The sequence below is a fragment of the Coffea arabica genome, chromosome 7e, assembly GCF_036785885.1.
Source record: "Coffea arabica cultivar ET-39 chromosome 7e, Coffea Arabica ET-39 HiFi, whole genome shotgun sequence".
NCBI classification, from domain to species: domain Eukaryota; kingdom Viridiplantae; phylum Streptophyta; class Magnoliopsida; order Gentianales; family Rubiaceae; genus Coffea; species Coffea arabica.
Genome location: NC_092323.1, coordinates 24,987,152 through 25,003,893, shown reverse-complemented (window position 1 = coordinate 25,003,893; position 16,742 = coordinate 24,987,152). Strand labels below are relative to the sequence as shown.

The window sequence follows — 16,742 nt, the reverse complement described above, 5'->3', positions numbered from 1 at the left end:
ACAATTGGGGGAGTTTTTATACATGTTTGTAAGCATTTGTTTGTGAGACTATTATATTCCTTTACAAGGGGGAAAAAAGTCGTAGAATCTTCTCCATGAAATTTGTGTTTTTTAAAAAAATTGACAAACTTTAAAATTGTGATAGGTCCCGCCCAATTAGCACTAATTATTGTTGAGGCCTAAGATGACTCAATAGAATAGCACTAAAAATATGATAGGTCCCACATAATTAGCACTAACTAACAATCATGCAGCAAACTTTTTTTGTTTTTTTATAAAATATCATAATTTCATTAAAATCTACACCAATGACAAATATTGGTCCCGTTTGGCAAATGAGTTTTTTGCCTAGTTTTTCTCCTACAAGTTTTTTAACAACTTTAACTATAATAACCTTAAAAAACTTCTTAAAGTTTTTAAAATACACATTTCAAAATAGTCAAAAACACACAGCAACATTTTCCCCACTTCAACCTCCGGCACCCGTAGAGTTTTTTTTTCTCTTCCCGTCTCCCCCACCACCTCTCTTCCCCCTCCCCTCCCCTCTACCCCGCCACCTCTCTTCCCCCTCCCCTGGTCGCATGCGTGACAGTGTTCCAAATCTGATAATCATAATTTGAAAAAATTTAGATCTAATAAAAGAAAAATGAAAAAATTATCAAAAAACTTTCACTAGAAATCCCTAGAAAGAATAAAACTCTTATTAAAAGATTTAAAAAAGAAGAAAACTCTCACTAGACAACCCTAAAGAGAGAATAAACTCTCATTAGAAAATCTTAAAAGAGATTTTATTCATACAAATAAAAAGAAACTATAGAGAGGGCTCCTTCCATAGGAAAACATCAGAAAAATCTGATCTATCTCCCATGGAAGAGTTGAAGGAAGTTTTAGTTAGAGAATTTTTCTAGAGAGAAAGAAGAGAGAAGGAGGAGAGGAGGAGATAGTGTTCCATGCAGCAAACTTAAAAAGATAAAACAAACCTGAAACTGACCACAAAAACGACTCATGTTTCTGCCTTAATGGATGCAACAAAGGTTCGTTGAAAAGCGCCACTACCTGGTGTGAAATGCGGAAAGTATCCTCTATTCCTCTTCACAGAACCTTTGTTTATTTGGAAAAGCGAAAGGCAGCATTATTGTGGGCAAGAAAAGTTAAAAGCATATTCTTCACAAAACCCTTGTTTAGTGGGCGAGAAAGTGAAGCCCTGCTACCGCGGACTATCTCGTCGCAGACATTCAGTGACTCTCACAAATCTGCTTGTATGGTAGTATACTTTTCAAAGAAATCCCACAAAAAAAATTTGCATTTTTTAAAATAAATTTACTGAGTTTTAACTATTGGAGTGGAGTAAGAGGCGGTTGTTGGGGAGGTGGCGAAGCTGGTGCGGATTGCTGGAGCTTCAGCAGTCAATTTCTTCAAAAAGAGTTGATTACGGTGCTCATCAACGACAGGTATTTTTAATTACCGAATTGAGCTCTTCCTAAAGGCTGACATACAGAAGCTCAATTTTGGTAATTATGCCTTGCCAGTACGAGACTAGAAGAACCACATCACTTGGTGTAATTCCTTCAATTAGTTGATTTCGAATCTCACGTTGATCTATCATACTAAGAAATTTTCTTCTAAATATAACTTCACTTGATTTCTAAAATTCATATGCAATAATATATATGTATTTTTTGCATTTTCATGTAAAGTTTGATTTTAAACACTTTCCTTGAGTATTTCCTTCAGTCTAAAATTTTATTCCTAAAATTTTTTTTGATATTCTTCTTTAATTTCCAAAAGTGCTTCCAGGAAAGTTTCCTTACAATCATAACAATCATGTTGAATAAGAAATTGATAAACTATTCTTGTTTAGTTTCCAAGTGTATTGCCAAAGAAGTTTCTAAAAATTTTCTCCAAACAATTTATTGTCACACTATTGCTCAAGAAAATTAAGGAAATCTCCATATTTGTTTATGCAATTAATTGACTGCTTAAAGAAATTTGTAAAACTTCTGTCCAAACATTTTCTTTCCATAATATTGCTCAAGAAACTTTAGGAGATCTCTATATTTGATTATGCAATTAATTGACCACCAATGTAATCTTTAAAACTTCTTTCTGAACATTTACTTTCCATACTTCTCCTCAGGAAAATTAAGAAAATTTATTTCAATAGAATTTATATTTCTAAGCTAAAAATTCATTGTTGGTGTTTCATAAATAGCCTTAACAATATAAGAAAGGATATTCATATTTGGAAGCAGAACAAAGTTATTAAAATCTATAGTGAGCGTATTTTTGGAATACGAAATCTAACGCACCAATTCAGTATTGCAAACTTGCCCTTATATAGTATAGATATAGATGGATAGATGTATTTCAATTCATGGAACTTTCTCTTCATTTATACTCTATGTTAAAAAAAATCACTGATTTTAATTGAAGAAAATTGGGTAATGGCAGCCATGGATCATGCAAAATGTCCTTTTCTAGTTTAGCAAATCAGCTCAGGATCTTTATTTGGAAAGACTTAAATATGCCTCATTTCCTCATATGGTAATTCAATAGTTCCAACGAAAAACAAGTCTAAGCCTACTCATATAGCATGCTTGTTACAAATTAAAATGACTAATAATTGCCTTATCCACTTTTGATCCTTAGGCTCCACCACCCCTACCACACAGCACAGACACAAAGAAAAAAAGAGTCTAGACTCTTGACAGCAATGTGTGACTATTGTTGTTAGATCATAAGAAAATTGTAGATCTTAAATATCAACAGCTAAACAGACAGAATTCTGATATCAAAGTGAAAAGTAGGTACCATGATGAACATCTCCTCAGGCAGTAGCACTGGTTGCTTCGATTTTGCTTCAGATCATCTGGACCGGATTAACTGGACACTCAACTTTCAGCTCGATTATTATATCCGAAACCTAAAGACGGGGATATGTATATTGAAATCCTTTGATCTATATATTAGAAAGTGTAGGAAGAGGAGGAGCAATCAATTTATGCGTTTGGAATGCGATAAGGAGGAAAATGGTGATGCTAAATCTGATAGTTTCAGACTTAACAGTATTTCGTTCAGGATTCAAGATCTAGTTAGGGGGATAACACATGGACTTGACTCTGCCTTTTTCAGACATATTCAGTCTAGTGCATCAAATCATAGTGACATCAGATCTGAGCTCGCCAGACTCGAGGATAATATGTGGTTGTTTTTTGATTCAGATATCAAGGAATTCGACATCATCAGTTTGTTTCTCTACTACTCGCTGGGAGATTTACAACTTGTTGTGGATTTCATTGATTCCATTTCAGAGAATCTGAGGCATCTTTATGGCAGATATTATAAATTTGATGAAGATTTGAAAATTGTAATGCGAACCCTTCTAGAGAAGCTAATGTTCTTGAAGAGTTTCATTCGGTTTGTGACACTACAAGTTGTTGAGGGTGAGCACTTAAAAGATCTGTTGGTTCACGTTGAAGTTGTGGCTGTCAATGCTGCAAGCCTGATCTGTAGATCCTGGTTTCAAAGAGATGATAAACAAATGTGCAATGAGATAAAAACTGAAATTTCTCAATTGATACACAAGAAGATTGATCCTGTTGTTCCACAAGTCCGAGAAATTTATATCCATGTTTTGACAGCTTCCAAGTTATCAAGATCATCCTACACGTTAGCTATGGAGGAGAATAAGCATCAATTGGCTGAATTTATTGATTATCTCCTGCTTAGTCTTATGGAGCTATTAGAATCTTATACCAGTTTCTTGGTTCCAGTGAAGGATCAAATGCTAAAACTCCACGAGGGAGTAAGAGTCCTAATCATCCTTCTTAGCCGGGTGCAGGAGAAGTTCAATGAGCTAAATGATGAGATGAAGGATCTCATTGGAGTTGTAGTTTCTGATGCAGGAATTGTGATTTTCTCCCTTTCTGTGAATGAAATGAAAGAAGGCTTGCAGAAGGAAACAGATCTAGCGCTTTCTCATTTGCTTGAAGTGCTGAAGTTGATCATTGCAGAACTTGTGTGCATTTATCCACTACCATCATCATCACTTAGTTTCCCTAAGACTAACGAGCTCGGCTCTCTTGATTTTCTTCTTGAAAGTCTCAAGGAACTAGCAAGTTCTACTACTGATTCAATTGCTTTCCCAAACAATTCAATATGCACAATCCTAGAAGATCTTGTATTCTTAAGAGCTTTCCTAGGAAATATTGTGGAGCAGCGCAACCAAAATGAAAAACTCCAAACTCTTTGGAGTCGTGTCATGAAGGTTGCATACAGTGTAGAATTAGAAATTGACTCTGCACTGCTTGGTGATAAACAAGAAGGGTGTTTGAATGCTTTTGCTGGAGATATCAAGCTTATGAAAATTGAGGCTGAAGAGATCTATGATAGCATAAGATATGATGGTGAAACCCTGAAAGTTACCAAGACTACCATTCACATGCCATCACAAATTGTTGCTCCAATATTTAATGAAGCTCTAGTAGGTCTCAATGACCAGGTGGAAAGTATAATTGATAGACTTATGAGAGGATCAAGCCAGCTCAATGTTGTTGCCGTGGTGGGTATGCCTGGGCTTGGTAAGACAACTTTAGCCAAGAATGTCTGCAGTGATCCTTCAATAAAGTTCCATTTCCATATTTGTGCTTGGTGTACTGTTTCTCAAGTATATAGCAAGCACAATTTGTTACTGCAGATTTTGTGTGTAATTGATTCTAGGAGTAGTGACCAATATCATAAGATGAATGAAGATGATTTGGCTGCAAAGCTGTACCAGCAATTGAAAGGGAAGAGGTATGTCATCGTTTTGGATGATGTTTGGGACATTGAGGGGTGGAATTTGTTGAAACACTCATTGCCAGATGATTGCATTGGAAACAGGATACTCTTAACCAGCAGATTTCATAACTTGTCTTTGGAAATTAAACCTGATAGCAAGCCTCTCCATCTTCGCCCACTTACTGATAAAGAGAGTTTGGAATTGCTGCAGAAGAAGCTATTTGCCAAAGAAGATTGTCCTCCAACATTAAGTGAAGTTGTACTGCACATAGCAAAATGCTGTAAGGGCCTACCTCTTGCAGTTGTCCTTGTTGCTGGAATTCTTGATACTATTCAACAAGATTGCTGGGAAGAAGTCGCAAGACGTCTAAGTTCCACCATTTTTGTGGAAAATGAACACTGCATGAAGACACTTGAGTACAGTTATAATTATTTACCTGATTATTTGAAACCATGCCTTCTTTACTTGGGTGCATTTCAGGAAGGCCGAGACATTCCAGTCCGAAGGTTGTTACGGCTTTGGATCTCTGAAGGATTCGTGCGAAAGATTGAAGGAAAGAGTTTAGAGGATGTGGCAGACAACTATTTGATGGATCTTATTGGGAGAAGTTTAGTTATGCCTACACATCGAAGATCTTTAGGTGGGATCGAAGTTTGCCGAATTCATGATTTGGTACATGAGTTTTGTGTGGAGAAAGCAAAAGAAGAAAATTTTCTTCAGATTTTATATGGGGATGACCTTCTTACTTTTACTAGACCGTATAACCTCCACCGGCTATCCATTTTCCATGCTACCAGTTGGGAACTTATAAAGTCAAGGCTGTTTTTTCCCAATTTGCGTTGTTTGCTCTTCCCTGATAGTAAATATGGACGGCCGCTGGATGGAAGCTCACTCAAATTTCTGTTATCTAAACTTCTTAGAGTGTTGGATTTGGGGGAGATGGTTAGTCGGTATTTTCCAAGGGAAGTATTATTCCTTGTTCACTTGCGGTACTCGAGGATTCAATGGGAAATTGGGAAAATCCCATCTGCAATAGCCAACCTCTCAAGGTTAGAAACTTTGGCTATAGGAGGACCCGTTATTTTTAATCTTCTGTTACCGAACGCTATCTGGAACATTAAAACATTAAAGCATCTTGTTGTTTTCCCAAATTATGGAACTGGTGGTTTCAAATTTCCCATCGACAATCTTGAAGGATCCCCAGATTTAGAGCACTTAGAAACTTTATCCCTTGCAATCGATCCCTCTTCTCAAAGTCAAAGCTTGCAAAAGATACTCTCAAAGTTACCGAGCATCCGCAGGCTAACATGCGTGAATGGGAATCACAATTGGGATTCTGAATACGGCGCATCTGCTGAATATCACGATGGGATTCTCATGCTGGACTACTTGAGTCGTTTAGAATCACTTAAAATGGGTAGATTTGCTGGATATGAGTTTGTATTCCCATTGAATTTGAGAAAGTTGACTCTTTTAAATAGTCGTCAGCCATGGAGTAAAATTTCAGCAATTGGAAAGCTGCCTAACCTTAAAGTGCTTAAATTATACTATGATTCCTTTGTGGGGGGAAAATGGGAAATGGAAGAAGGGGAGTTCCAAAATCTCCGATGCTTGAAATTTTCATGCTTGGACATTCGCTGGTGGACTGCATCATGTGATAATTTTTGCTGTCTTGAGAAATTGGTTTTAGAGAAGTGTTTAAGTCTGGAAGAGGTCCCTTCTTGTTTAGGGGAAACCCTTACTCTTGACATGATTGAGGTGAAATGGTGTCATGAGTCTGCCATAAATTCTGTGAAGCAAATTCAGCAAGAACAGATGGATATGGGAAATGAAGATCTAAAGATCGTTATTATTATTTAAAATTGGCAACAGTCCATGGTTTCTTCTTAGTGCCAACTGAGAAAGAGAGTCGATTTCCTCTCATCACATTTTTTGCAACGGGTGCTGATGATGTATCTTCTTGAGTGGGCAGAGACTCAAAAGTAGGGCGGGTTCCACTTATCAGGTTAGATATACTATCGCTTTTGTATTTGTATATGTTCAATCAATTCAATTCTATAACATTTCATGTTTGTCAATCCAGTTTCTGGAGCTTCCCAATTCTTTGATTCGATTAGTCATGCATTTATGAATTCAACATTGTCTATCAAACACGTTTTGAAACTATTCCGCTGTTCTTATTCCCTTCAATATTTCATAACGTTTATGATCAATTATCCCAATTTCTAAAATTTTTCTTCAACATGGCTACAGATTTGCTTGATCCTTACGACCAGCTGAGCACAAGCATATACATTCCAGGCACACTTTTTTATTCCTGTAATGTATTCCAGTGAGAGTACTAAATATTTTTTTTTTTTTTTTTTTGAAATCAGATAGCAGATTGACCTGACACTTTCTTTGTCCTTCTGTTTTCTATTTATTTTGAAATGCCAAGAATATTTGTGGTCGATTTTTTTTTAAGCTTGTCATTATTCCAAATTATAAAGCTAAAATGCATCCAAAATTTTTGGACAAGCGGTCCATTTGTTTGGTTGCAAAATATTTTTTCAGAAAATGTTTCTGGTGTTTGGAGACCATTTGTTTTGCGAGAAAATATTATAAACTAAGGGACTGCTGGGTTAAAGGGTTTGGGAATCACATAAAGGAATGAACCCCTTATTTGTTACTTGGGTTAAGTCTATTGGAATGCAAATTTTGGAATGATTTCTAAAAAATCGGACTTATCCCATTCCCGAGCAAATTGGGAAGTTTTGGACAAAACCCTCAACTTATTCTCTCAGACAACATTTATGACGGACCTATCCTTTCTTTCTCTCCATCACACGCCGCAGCTTTTGTTCTTCTTCTTCATCAGATTTCCTATCTCTTCTTCTTCATCATATAGTCTTCATCTCTTATCCAAAATTTCTTGAAAAAAAAAATCTAAAGTAGATCTAAATGGGATAGGAATGGGCAAATATCTTCAGCGATAAAGAGGCACTCAATCATAACAACTCTTGTTCTTCTCGAATTTGGCCTACATATCTTTTGGCAGATTGTGGAAAATCCTCAGCCAGCAAAGAAATGGACGATCTGGGTCGACCCAAAACTTCTGGTTTTATATTTTACCAAATTTTCCTGACTACAAAGTACCTTTAGAAAAGTGAACGCAATCCCTTTCATTTATAAACTGCAGATAGTTTGAATTTACAGGTTGCCTAGGGTTAAATCATGTATGTATTGTTGAGGTCTCTGAGATTTTGACTGATGAGCCGTTCATGTTTTGGAAGAGGGAGGACTCCACAGGTCAACGAAATTGGTTAAATAGTGCATTAAAAACAAAACCTGCCAATTTCCCATAAAAAGCAGGTATGTTATGAGCAAATTTTTTTTTTTTTAACTTTCACATATTTAATTTATGTTAAATACAAAACATACTAGTTTTCCTTTGGGCGCTATTTAACCAATTTTTTTCATAAAGAGCTGGTATGTTTCCCATAAAGAGCTGGTACAAAACATACTACAAAACCTGTCAGTTTCCCACAAATAGCTAGTATGTTATGCGCTATTTAATCAATTTTTCATATTTAAACAAATTTATGAAAATTAAAATAACGTATTTGAAAGTTGCGTTTTTATTTGGAAGAACGCATTCCTTGGATGCGTTTTTTACCCTTTGGGAAGAGACTCAAAAATCGCCACCCTTTGGGAAGTTAGTTTAAAAACTCTCTTTTTGGAAATTTACTCCTTGTTAATACAGCCACTATATTTATTTTCTGGTATTAATTTTTTTTATAGTTTATGATTTTCTTATGTTTTATCAAAAAAGTTAATAACTATTGTAGTTACAATTATGGAGATGTTAATTTGTCATATGTGTAATTCTTTTATTTTAGGGTTAATCACATTTAATCCCCTTAAAGTATACTCCATTTCTCAGTTTACCCCCTAACCTTTAATTGTGCTCACTTAACCCCCTATAGGACAAAATTGCCCTTGCATTATTTTGACTTTTTATTTAGCTTGTTTTCCTTTCTTTTATTTCTTTTTCTCTTTCTTCTTTATTTAATTCTTCCTCTTTCCCATAAAAATTTTCATCTTAATGATTGAAATTAAAAAAAGAGGAATTGCAGATATCTATCTTCTCCTTAAATGATTAAAAAAAATATTCAAATCACTTTCCTAAAATACAATTTTTTTAGCCTTTCAATTCTTTTAATTTTGGATTTTCCTCTTTCCTTTCTAATTTCTCATTTTATCCTGAAGAAAATATCATAAGATGAAATTGTTTTCCTTTCTTTTATTTCTTTTTCTCTTTCTTCTCTCTTTCATCCTTCCCAATAGAAATTCCATTTCAACGAAAATTTTTGTTTTGAGTTTGTAATTGCATATTTCTGGGTGAAAGTTTAAAAGGCATCAAAAACTAATTTTTATTTTTTGTATGATGCCACGTGTCACAAATTTCAATTGATGATTATTAATCAGGTCACAATTTCATCTTAAGATATTTTCTTGGAAATAAAATAAGAAACTAGCAAGGAAAGAGGAAAACCCAAAATTAAAAGAATTGAAAGGCTAAAAAAATTGTATTTTAGGAAAGTGATTTGAATATTTTTTTAATCATTTAAGGAGAAGATAGATCTCTGCAATTCCTCTTTTTTAACTTCAATCATTAAGGTGAAAATTTTTGTGAGAAAGAGGAAGAATTAAATAAAGAAGAAAGAGAAAAAGAAATAAAAGAAAAGAAAACAAGGTAAATGAAAAGTCAAAATAATGCAAGGGCAGTTTTGTCCTATAGGGGGTTAAGTGAGCAAAATTAAAGGTTAGGGGATAAACTGAGAAATGGGGTATACCTTAAGGGGATTAAATGTGATTAACCCTTTATTTTATAAGAATTGTTATATCAGGGGTAAATTTGGAATTTAATTGCATTTAATTCCGAAACACTCATCAAACCAAGCATCAGGAATTGGAATGATGCTAATTCCAATGTGTGAACCAAACTAGATATTGGAATGAAAAGTTTAATTCTAAAACCAGAGTCTATGATTCCATTTCCATTTCCGATTCCAATATGTGAAACAAGCAGTCCCTAAGATGTTTTACCCCAACGGATGGAAAATAACTTACCTTGAAGCATTACTAAAGTTTTTTTTTTTGTGAATTCGCAATTTTTTTGTTGATCAAAGCATTGAATGCGGTTTGCCACCTGTACGAAGCCAAAGGATTTACAGGGAAGTATAGGTCTATTGATCTACTTAATTGCTATCTACAAATTCAGTGGTTCGTAACCTAAGCTCTGCAGTCAATTGTCGATTGCTAGATGATTCTTCTCATATTAACAAGTATTTGATCACATACAGAATCTGGTGTCGACATAACACCTTGATCACCAAGTATTTAATTTTGCTTTCCCTATATCTGTGGTAACTAATGATACAAAAAATTTAGATTTTTTTTTTTTCCTCAAACGGTAATGTTCTTATATATATGAACTTGATAATACAAGATTTTAGTTACATAAACGGACATTGGTCCTATTATCCTCCTGTATACTCTCTTTGAGCCACAGGGGGAAACTTTGTTCCCATATTACCTTGGAAACAAGTTTAGTTGCAAATTGTGCCATTTTATGAGCACATCTATTTCCATCTCTATACACAAAAGAAAAAGTACAGTCTTGGAACATGTCACTCAAAAGTCTAATATCTTCGATGATGGTGCCAATTGGTGTTTCAACCAAACCTGTCTTGTATATTGTTTCAATGGCAGCTTTGCAATCAGTTTGCATTTCAATTCTTCGCCATCCAACTCTAGTCTATGAGAAGGATCCTTAACTGGTAAGATACAGGGCAGATTGTGGTAGTAAGTCCAGATTCATAAACTTAGTCTAAACAGGGGGAAAGATGTAGAAGTGAAAGTCATTTGGTTGAGATTGATTCTGGTTACTGTAATCGGTGAGGCATACATACTAATATGTGAAAACATATTTGGGCTCTCTGCATCCCAGTGATGAAATTTTGTTTTATTTTATATATTTTTAAGAAATGCTCTGATTCTCATTTTTTTCCTTTTCCTTCTAGCTCCTTAGTTTGAAAGTACCTAAAGGAGCGGAATATATATAGAAGATTGAAAGGACAATAAAAACAAATCAACAAACTATCGGAGCATCCATTGAGGATGCGATAGTCTTCTTGGATTGCTGGCCTGCATCAAATTCCTCAGTGGGGAAAGCCCTCAAGTAGCTGGGATGGTTCTTGAACTGAAACTTCCCTGTGGGTGGATCATCTAGTGCTATCTCACTCATTGGAGGCTTAGCATGAGCTGTTTATCCTTTCTGCTCTTTCTTCTTCTGATCCGGTTCTAAGCAGAGACGCCCCGGATTCAAGTGTCGTAGTTTACCAGCCTGCCATCACTACCAGGCTCGATTTCCTCTCATCACATTTTGCAATGGGTGCTGTTAATGTATCATCTTGAGTCGGCAGAGACTCAAAGGCAGAGCGGGTTCCACTTATCAGGTTAGATATACTACCACTGTTCTATTCGCATATGTTCAATCAGTTCAATGCTAGTATAACTTTTTATGTTTCTCAGTGCAATTTCTGGAGCTTCCCAATTCTTTGATTTGATGAGTCATGCATTTATGAATTCACCATTGTCTATCAAAATTGTTTCTGTAATATTCTGATGTTCTTATTTCCTTCAATATTTCATAATGTCTATTATCAATCATCCCAATTTCTGAAATTTTCTTTAATATGGCTACAGATTTGTGTGATCCTTGCAACCAGCTGAGCACAGAAATATATGCCAGGTACACTTTTCATCCCAGTCAAATAACTGAATGAGCCGACACTTTCTTTTCCCTTTTTTCCTGTTCATTTTGAAATGCAAAGAATGCAGTATGCTATTGCAACCTTGTAGCGTAGAATTTTGCTCCTTTTGCTCTTTATCTTTTCCCTTTTGTTCCTGCTTATCACTGTTTCTAATCCAACCATTGCTCTCTCTCTCTCTCTCTTCAATGTTCATTTCACATATCTAGAATCTGATATTGTCTAACGTTAAAACGTTACAACAGAGAATCAAGGAACCATCTGCAAATTCTCTTTTGAAAAGCTTAACCTAAGATTTCTGTGTTAATTATTGTATGATAAATGCTCTCTAGAAATAAATTAGACCTCCATTGCAAATTATTTTAATTTATCACTACCAACAGCTATCGTCAGAAGGAAACTATAATTGGAACAACATCCATGTATAATGATCAATTAATGCAATTGCTGAGATTTTTTTCCCCTGATTGGAAAGGGTGGGAGGAGGCAAATACCACATAGCAATAGATGGACATAGAGGAGCTAAGACGAAAGAGAAGCTATTGCCAGACCTACAGATACACAAGCAAACCTTTGTGCCTCTTGAGAATGTCATTGGATTAGTATTGCCAGCCTTGGTTGTTTTTCCTAATTTCTTTTGTTTCTTCGAATTCTATCCTAAATTCTCTTGCTGTTCTGATCAAATTCAGCCTAACGAGCCTTGCTACTTCGATCTGAAAAATCCTATGCTTATCCTGCAATTTTTTGAAGTGTGAATGCTCTCGAATGCCATTGCTACACAAAGTGCTCTGCGAATATCAAGTAGGTCAAGATGCGCGTCCTTAAATTCAGCTTGAAATAGAAGTAATCATGTACAATTTGCTTGATAAAGTTGTCGTAAGGAGTTCTCCTGCCGCTACTTGTAATGATTTCTAACAGACCACAAAAATGTGCTGAGTCTGCATAGTTTTTCTCACTAGACCATTTGTGCTTATCAGTTAAATTTATTTCATCATAATTTCAATTGTTTAACTGATTGAGGCTGTATCCTGTCACGATTCTGCTATGCATTTAGTAAAGCAAATACAAGAACAATGGGAAATGAGGCTCTAAAGACTCTAAAGTGTAACGCAAATACACATTTTCTTTTGTTTATGTCAGAAAGCAGAGTCAACTTCCTTACATCATATATTAGGTAGTGAAGCGTATGTGTTCGTTCAACAATTGTTACGTTTGCCAGGAGAGTCCATGCAGACATGGATTCGACATGTTACGTGAGATGTTATACTCCATCAGTACTTGTTTATGTTAAATCAGTCAGGATAAAATTATTTCTCAAAAGAGAAAACAACTTTTGGAGGTTCCTAATGCTTTAATCTGAACTTGCTAATTGTGATTACCATTGTAATAGTTTGTGAAGCTTTTTGTAATTATCTGCTGAAATGTTCTTTATGTTCTTTTTTCATGCAATGTTAAATACTTCTCATAACACTATTGTTCCAGTTTCTGAAGCCCTCTTCACTGCTGCTGCAGATTCATATGATCCCCAGAATCAGCTCAGCACAACCACGTATGTAAATATATTCTTTTATATTCCTATTCCTTCAGTATAATTCTTTTTTTAGTATTCTTATTTTTATTTTTCTCCTACTCCTTCAGTATGATTTTGTCAGAGTAACACAGACTTTGTTTCTCCGCTCATAACAAATTGCTCAGAAATCCATTTCTTTCTTACTTCCTCCTTTTTTTAAAAAAAAAAAATTTAGTTCAAATAGGCTTTATAAATTGGATGTGAGCCAAGAAATTACTCCTACTTCTGCTATTGCTGTGATGCACATTGGATTTTCTTTTCGTTTTTTTTTTGGCTTCTATTAGGTAATGGAAAACGGAGGAAAATCCCACTGAGTGACTGTTGCACAAAAGTTACCAATTCACATACCTGCAGAAACACACAAAGCTGAAACTCAATTTGGTGAGTTTTAGGATCCGTTAATTGCAAAGTTTTAGAATCCATTAATTTCCCTAATTTTCCTTTCTTTCTGCAGTTATCTTGTAGTTCTGATAACATTCAGCATAATTAAACAGCTCCTGCAACTTCAATCTGAGAGAACATGATGCTTGTCTCACATTTTGTTGAGGTCGCACCGCACTCAAATATTGTGGTTTTGCATGCAATTGCCAATATCAAGTAGGTAGGTCAAGGTGCTTGTGTATATAAATCTAGCTTGGAACAGATGTGGTCATGTTCAATTACCTTGCTAAACTGTTTTAAGGGAGTTCTCCTGCTTCTAGTTTTTATGTTCTAGAATCACCAATATGTGGTGACTGCAAAGATTTTTGCTCTTCTGATTGACTTTTTCCCTTTTCTTCACCATCTTGGTAGATGAGTTTGTTCTGCTTATCTCTGCTTCTTGGCAGAGTTTGTTCTGCGATGTTCTTCTAGATTGTTCAAAACTTTGCAACTCTTTCTGCTTTAGACTTGGCCCTCCGCCATCTTGTTTTGACTTTTTGATGTCCATATATAAGCCAAATTGGAAAAAATTTCAGATGTTGGCATTAGAAAGTTTCCTTCATTTCTTGAAGACGAACAATTTAATGTGCTTCCAATAACTACTCTTGCTGTGTATGTTTGAGAGAATCTTTCATAACATTTTTCTTTGAAATATTTCATGATTCTAGATTATCCATCTAGTTGATTCACTGAAAAGCTGCTGAAAGGTTTTGGATGTCGAGGAAATGAGCAAATTAAAAAAGAAAAGGAAAAAAAAACTTGATGAATGGATTATTACCACATTATTTCAGATCTGACTTCCCTTTGGTTGTTGAAGTTGCATCTTGAGCAGGTGTCTTTGAATCAATCTTAAGGATCAAAATTAGTCTCATATAAAATCAAGATTTTCTTGGGTGTACAGTTTGTCGGTCTGTGTGAAACTGTAAGACAGAGAGAGAGATGATGATGGCTGCCATTTTCTTTTTGATGCCTGATCTTACATCAGAAGCTTGAGTTTCACATCTCAAGAAAAAGAAAAGTTCCAAATAACTTCTGCACTGTTATTTAAGCAGCCATAGTGAATTATCTTGGAAACAGTTTGATACTTGTAGACTAGCTCATATAATACTTCAAATGTATCCAGGTCCAATGTGGAAGAGAAGAAGTTCCTGACTTTTGGTTTGCAGATCAGATGCCAGCTAGTGGTAAATATGAGCAAGCAAGAAGCAGGAATGACAGATTTCACGTATGAATGTCTGATTCTATTTTTTCCTTTTCTAGGTTCTTAATTTAAAGTATGTAAAGGTGCAGAATACTATACAAAAGATTGAAGGAAAACCAAAAGAAATTAACAAACAATTGGAGCATGCATTGATGAGGTGATCATCTTCTTGGATGGCTGGCCTGCACCAAGTGCTCCAGTGGGACAAGATTCTTGGCTGAAACTTCTGATCTCTGAAGTTATCTCGCTCATCGGAGGCATAGCATGAGCTGTTTAACTTACATTCTCTTTCTTTTTCTTTTTTTTTTTAATATCTGGTTCTTGACAGAGAAGCCCTGGATCCCATACATTCTCTTTCTTTTTCTTTTTTTTTTTTAATATCTGGTTCTTGACAGAGAAGCCCTGGATCCCATTGTTCTAGCTCCCCAGCATGCTTCGTTTAGAATTATATGAGGAAGACACCAAAGAGCAATAGAATTGGATTCTATTCCAAAGTTTGTTGTTTGGTTCTTTCATTTCTCAGTCATCTTCTGAAGAAAACCTTATCACCTTTGTCTATGCATTTGTTCTCAAAATTTCAGCAGTCAAGAGTCTTAATTTTGTCTTTGAATCAGCAATTGAGTGCTGGTGCAACAAAAACTGGATACACTTTAAGAAACTAGTTGTTAACAGCACAAACATTTTGTTCTGCATAAAACTGACTATGGTAATCGAGTAAAAAATAAATAAATTGCATTAATTTTCTTCATAAAAGTCATGCACAAAATCGATTAATATTTTGATTTCTCTATAATACTTGAAAGGCCCACACAGATAATCGCACATAAATCCACAAGAACAATCAAGAAAAAAATGATATAGAGGCAAAGAGAAAATTTCGCTGTTGATCGATTTATGGTGGCTGCAGTTTCATACAATGTACAAAACGGAAAAGTCCAAGGCAACTATGGATATGGGGCACAAACGGTCATCAGAGGAACCGTTCAGGAGCGGTCCTCTTACATTACGAAACAAGAGGTCCAGCAACAGCCACGTCGCCAAGGAATAAGCAAAGCCAAAACGACCTCGTTTCAGTTAGTTAGGCCAATAAAAAAAATAAAAGGGGTTGCTTACCCTAACAGACTCTGTTAGAACCAAACAGGCTTTTCAAAATTTCAAAATTTGAAATGAATTTGTGATTTGGTTTGTGACTTTGAAATGAAACCCGGGAAAAATCACCTACCATAATAATGAACAAAACACCATTCTCTGTCTAGTTAGGAAAGGAAAAAATCAGTACAAAGATAAACTTGCATACATTAAATTTTGGGGAGGAGGGCAGAATCATTGGAAGGAGATGTGTGGGGTAATTTGAACTGAAGAAAGAAGATGCACTTTGTCTTATGTTAGTGGTGGCTTTCAACTATGGAATCATCGAGAAGAAAAGTACAGTAACTTTGTGCCACACAATATTCCGACCACCATAATGAGGGTGATATGAAGTAGGGAAGAGGCCAAAGACAGCTATATCCATCTCCAGCAAATTCGGTAAAGTGCACAGCAATTTGAAGCAAACCATATACAGCATGGTGGTCAAATACAATGTCGGAGTCCGACAAAGGTAATGGCACTGACCCATTTATTGAATTGTGGTTACTTGTAGGCTCAAAAATATACAATTGTAATCGACGAAAGAAATCATTTGTAAAGTTTGTGTATGAGGACTATATGATAAAATGATGAGCAATTACGTGATGGCCAATCATTGTGTTTATGTGTTTGTACAAAAAGCGATGCAATAGTCACTAGTTTGGTATGAGTACACATGTGCAAATTTCGTTATTTTGTCATCGGGCCTTAGAGAGTATGCATTGCCCAGATATGATTTATGCGTAAATCATGAGCTATTAAGTGGATGGTACTACATATATAAAGAACTAAGTGATGTACTTTGTGTCTGTTAGAGTGTGTAATTTG

The 16,742-nt window shown here is 35.4% G+C and overlaps 1 protein-coding gene across 2 annotated transcripts; it reads left to right on the top strand.

The window, feature by feature from the left end:
* Window positions 1-1,223: 1,223 nt before the first annotated feature.
* Window positions 1,224-15,253, top strand: LOC113738759 (putative late blight resistance protein homolog R1A-3). 2 transcript variants are annotated; one of them, XM_072058741.1, is made up of 8 exons: window positions 1,224-1,451; window positions 2,808-6,785; window positions 10,846-11,280; window positions 11,531-11,576; window positions 13,108-13,144; window positions 13,450-13,546; window positions 13,620-13,766; window positions 14,709-15,253. In XM_072058741.1, exon 2 carries the CDS (start codon window positions 2,813-2,815, stop codon window positions 6,638-6,640), a length of 3,828 nt encoding a protein of 1,275 aa, XP_071914842.1. In that variant the 5' UTR covers window positions 1,224-1,451; window positions 2,808-2,812; the 3' UTR covers window positions 6,641-6,785; window positions 10,846-11,280; window positions 11,531-11,576; window positions 13,108-13,144; window positions 13,450-13,546; window positions 13,620-13,766; window positions 14,709-15,253. The 2 variants fall into 2 exon arrangements, with proteins under 2 accessions (XP_071914842.1, XP_071914843.1); XM_072058742.1 differs by lacking the exons at window positions 10,846-11,280; window positions 11,531-11,576; window positions 13,108-13,144; ... (1 more) ...; window positions 13,620-13,766; window positions 14,709-15,253 and adding an exon at window positions 7,034-7,162.
* Window positions 15,254-16,742: the final 1,489 nt, after the last annotated feature.